Raw genomic sequence first — 4,629 nt, forward strand, 5'->3', positions numbered from 1 at the left:
TTGTAAATAAGACAACTGATATTTTATCTGTAATAAGTGACAAAGAGTCCCTGGTCAAAAGGAAACATGCTTGGTCTATAATAAACAGTTACAAAAAAAAAAGTCTGCAAAAATATTTGAATACAGCTTGGACTTAGAAATATAAAAATAAAAATATATTCATGAAATCCCGGTTCGGAATTCTGCCCGGAGAATCTCATGCACTGCCGTGGAAAATGCTTGAAAATAATATATCATGTCGATTGTGTAATGCAGGAGAAGAAAACATCATACATCTATTGTGCCTTGCCCGGAACTAAAAAATGAAAGATTAACACTTTTAAAAAGGCATTTCAATGAAAGATCAATATGGACATGTAGACAAGCACTAATCCAATGTCTTTGCTTGGAAGATATACTTATTAACTCTGCCCTCTCAAAATTTTTAACAAGTGCATGGAAAAAAAATTGAATTAAAAAAAAAATTAACTATGATACTGTTTATATTTCTGAATTTTTAAGATTATGAAAGTATCACTTATTTTACTTTTACTGTATATTGTTAATTCTCTTTTGGTAAAGATTTTAAATAATCAATCAATAAACATATCTACTACAATCAAGATGGTTCACAGTCTGAAAGATGATTTTCAAAATGCCTAAAAGCTTTGATGTTTTTGTTTTATATTAAAATCTGTTTTATTGTTTTCAAAGAAAAGAAATGTTGTACATAGTATATGAGTTGCATTGTCCAAGCATGTTTATTTAGAGGTTTTATTTTATTCCTGTTTACAGTGTTCATTTGGTTGTTACCAGCATTATGATGTAATCTCATAGAACACGTATGTATGTACTTATATGACGTAACAGAATGATTGGTGTTTTTATTTTATTTTATGTTGGGTGGTTTTGACTTGCACGTGTCAGGAGCAGCTCCTCCGGCTTTCCCCTGCGTGTGGGCCTTTGTACCTCGGTCTCCTGTCCTAACAGTGTGCCATAACTTTTCAAAAAAAGATTTTATTATGTAAGACGCGTGCGACAAACTACAGTAGAAATGTCAAACGAAGAAAGACTTAACGGCAACACAATACAAATTTAGCTGGAAAATATAGAAAGACTTTGCTCCTAGCAGCAGAAAAAAGACTACACAGCCTTGAAACAAAACAAGCAGTAAAACTAGAAGACAGACGGGGCTGGAGGGCTGCCAGGAGCGCACAAAAACGAACTGACTGACTTGGCGCCTAAAATCTTCGGCGGAAGAAGAGAGCCGACGCCGCCGGGAGACCTGTGAGCGGTTGAAGTTAGCGGCTTTCCCCAGCCCCGAGCGGTGCCGGCGGATCTGGCAGCCATGGGTCAGATGGGGAAAAAGTCGGAGAAGGGTCCGGTCCGTTGGCGGAGGCGCGTGAAGTCCGAGTACATGCGCCTCCGGCAGCTGAAGCGCTTCCGCCGGGCAGACGTGGTGAAGAGCGCGTTTAACTCCAACCGGCAGAAGATCATGGAGCGGACGGAAGCCTTGAACCTGGAGTGGGCGCGACGGCGCATCCAGCCCGTATCCGCCGGGCCCCAGGTGAGCTCCCTGCAGGGCGCCCGCGAGGGCTCGGTCACCAGCGACTGGGACTTCCCGGCGCAGACCGTGCCCCTGCGGACGCTGAACGCCGTGGCCTCGGTGCCCATCATGTACTCGTGGTCTCCCCTGCAGCAGAACTTCATGGTGGAGGACGAGACGGTGCTGCACAACATCCCCTACATGGGGGACGAGGTGCTGGACCAGGACGGCACGTTCATCGAGGAGCTCATCAAGAACTACGACGGGAAGGTGCACGGGGACCGGGAGTGCGGCTTTATCAACGACGAGATCTTCGTGGAGCTGGTCGGCGCCCTCTTGCTCTACAGCGACGACGAGGATGAAGAGGACACCGCTGTAAACGAAGGCCCGGGGGGTCAGAGTTATCAGGAGGGCGCGGGCTTTGACAACATCGGCCACCAGGTACAGAGATTGCCGTCTGACAAGATCTTCGAAGCCATCTCCTCGCTCTTTCCGGACAAGGGGACGGCAGAGGAGCTGAGGGAGAAGTACAAGGAGCTGACGGTGCAGCAGCCCCCAGGGGCGCTCCCCCCGGAGTGCACCCCCAATATCGACGGGCCCAACGCCAGGTCGGTGCAGCGGGAGCAGAGCTTGCACTCCTTCCACACGCTCTTCTGCCGGCGCTGCGTCAAGTACGACTGCTTCTTGCACCCGCTGCGCGCCACCCCCAACACCTACAAGAGGAAGAACAACGAAGCGGTGACGGACGGCAAGCCCTGCGGGCCTCAGTGCTACCAGCTGCTGGAAGGTGCACGGGAGTTTGCCGCCGCTCTGACCGCGGAGCGGGTGGAGACGCCGCCGAAGCGCCAGAGCGGCCGCCGCAGAGGGCGGGCCAACAACGCCAGCAGGCCCAGCACGCCCACGGTGTCCGAGTCCAAAGATACGGACAGCGACCGCGAAGGTGAAACAGAAACCGGCGGCGAGCATGACAAGGAAGAGTACGAAAAGGAAGGCGAAACGTCTAGTTCATCAGAGGAAACTTCCCGCTGTCAAACACCAGTTAAGATGAAGCCGAATATTGAACCCCCGGAGGACGTCGAATGGAGCGGTTCTGAAGCCTCCTTGTTCAGAGTTCTCATTGGCACGTACTACGACAATTTCTGCACAATCGCCAAGCTTATTGGGACAAAGACCTGCCGGCAGGTGTACGAATTTAGAGTAAAGGAATCGAGCATAATCGCCCCAGCTCCTGCTGAAGATATTGATACTCCTCCGCGAAAGAAGAAGAGAAAGCACAGATTGTGGGCAGCTCACTGTAGAAAAATCCAACTGAAAAAGGACGGTTCGTCTAATCATGTGTACAATTACCAACCATGTGATCACCCACGCCAGCCATGTGACGGCTCCTGCCCCTGCGTGACTGCACAGAATTTCTGTGAGAAGTTCTGCCAGTGCAGCTCTGAATGCCAGAATCGCTTCCCTGGATGTCGTTGCAAAGCTCAATGTAACACCAAACAGTGCCCCTGTTACCTAGCTGTGCGTGAGTGTGATCCTGACCTGTGCCTGACGTGTGGCGCATCTGATCACTGGGAAAGCAAGAATGTATCCTGCAAGAACTGCAGCATACAGAGGGGATCCAAAAAACATTTGCTTCTGGCGCCTTCGGACGTGGCAGGTTGGGGTATTTTTATCAAAGAACCAGTGCAGAAGAACGAATTTATCTCCGAATACTGTGGTGAGATTATTTCTCAGGATGAAGCTGATCGCAGAGGGAAAGTGTACGATAAGTACATGTGCAGCTTTCTTTTCAACTTGAACAACGATTTTGTTGTGGACGCAACTCGCAAGGGTAACAAGATCCGATTTGCAAATCATTCTGTAAATCCCAACTGCTATGCAAAAGTTATGATGGTTAATGGGGATCACAGAATAGGCATTTTTGCTAAAAGAGCCATTCAGACTGGCGAAGAACTATTCTTTGATTACCGATATAGTCAGGCGGACGCTCTTAAATATGTTGGCATCGAGAGAGAAATGGAAATTCCATAACTGCAACTACCTCATCACCAAACGTCTGCCTTAATAACCTCTTCAGGAATATTCTACAACTCGGGATCATTTTTGGTGTTAAAATAAATTTGCCTTGAAATGTGCGAACGACCTTTTTGTAGCTTAAGAAATTCGTAGTGACACTCTTATACAGTAGTTTTGTATTGTCGCCTCCAAGCTTTTTTAACAGTTACATTATACAATACTTTGTTTTGGTGCATAGTCAACCTGGATAAAAATACTTGAATTAACAAAACTGACTCGCCGTCACTAGAAGAAATAACCTGAACAGAATACGTATTTGACTGACTAATTGGTACTGCTAGAAAAAAACTAACCAATAGCAAGAGACTAGAACGTTTCGTAGCATTAGCCCAAAAACTTTAGGACGACAATTTTTGAACATTAAAATCATTTAATGTCACAAACAGCAGAATATTCACTCGCCCAAAGCAAGACAAAAGGACACCCAAACGTTTTCTACTGAGCTGACCACAAGCACTTAGACTCCACGTAAACCCTCCTAAAAGCACCAGAAAGATTGGACTCATTCAAAAGTAGATTGGGCTGATGGCAGTAGAATTGAATTTCTGTGGAGTACTTGGTAACTGGAGGTGTACACGTTTTTAACTATTTTCTATTTTTAAATGCCTTATATATTCAATAAAAATTGGTGATTGCATTCTTCTCAACAAAACCTGTTTTATTATCTACAAACACCACAGAAACATATCAATAGTTCATCAACCTTATGTTTGTCACCAGATACATGCACATACAGTTCCATTCTAACACCAATTGTTTGGAGTTAATACCCATTTTTCACATTGCTCATGTCAGTAGCTAACACGGATATGAATATGGGTACGCCACAGGCGGGTGTGGCAATCAAGCCACACCGGCCTGTGGCCATCTAGCCTGAGTGTGACACACATTCTGACGTGCAAGCCCACACTTAATTTTACAATGAAAAGAACAAATGTATGGTAAACTAATCCTATTGCCTGGGACACCTTCGGGTCTGCTACATTATTGAAGTCGAAGAGCATACATGAGTTGTACCAACAGTTGTAAAA

General features: G+C 45.9%; 1 protein-coding gene across 1 annotated transcript; it reads left to right on the top strand.

Moving 5' to 3' along the window:
• The first annotated feature begins 795 nt into the window (after positions 1–795).
• EZH2 (enhancer of zeste 2 polycomb repressive complex 2 subunit) lies at positions 796–4,250 on the top strand. The gene has a single exon (XM_086959347.1). It carries the CDS (start codon positions 1,328–1,330, stop codon positions 3,551–3,553), a length of 2,226 nt encoding a protein of 741 aa, XP_086815473.1. The 5' UTR covers positions 796–1,327; the 3' UTR covers positions 3,554–4,250.
• The last annotated feature ends 379 nt before the right edge of the window (positions 4,251–4,629 follow it).

The sequence above is a fragment of the Lissotriton vulgaris genome, chromosome 2_2 (genome assembly GCF_964263255.1).
Source record: "Lissotriton vulgaris chromosome 2_2, aLisVul1.2, whole genome shotgun sequence".
In the NCBI taxonomy this organism is placed as follows: Eukaryota; Metazoa; Chordata; class Amphibia; order Caudata; family Salamandridae; genus Lissotriton; species Lissotriton vulgaris.

Excerpts from the sequence above, each read along its gene's own strand:
- EZH2 (XM_086959347.1), top strand. The coding sequence starts at position 1,328 with ATGGGTCAGATGGGGAAAAAGTCGGAGAAGGGTCCGGTCCGTTGGCGG.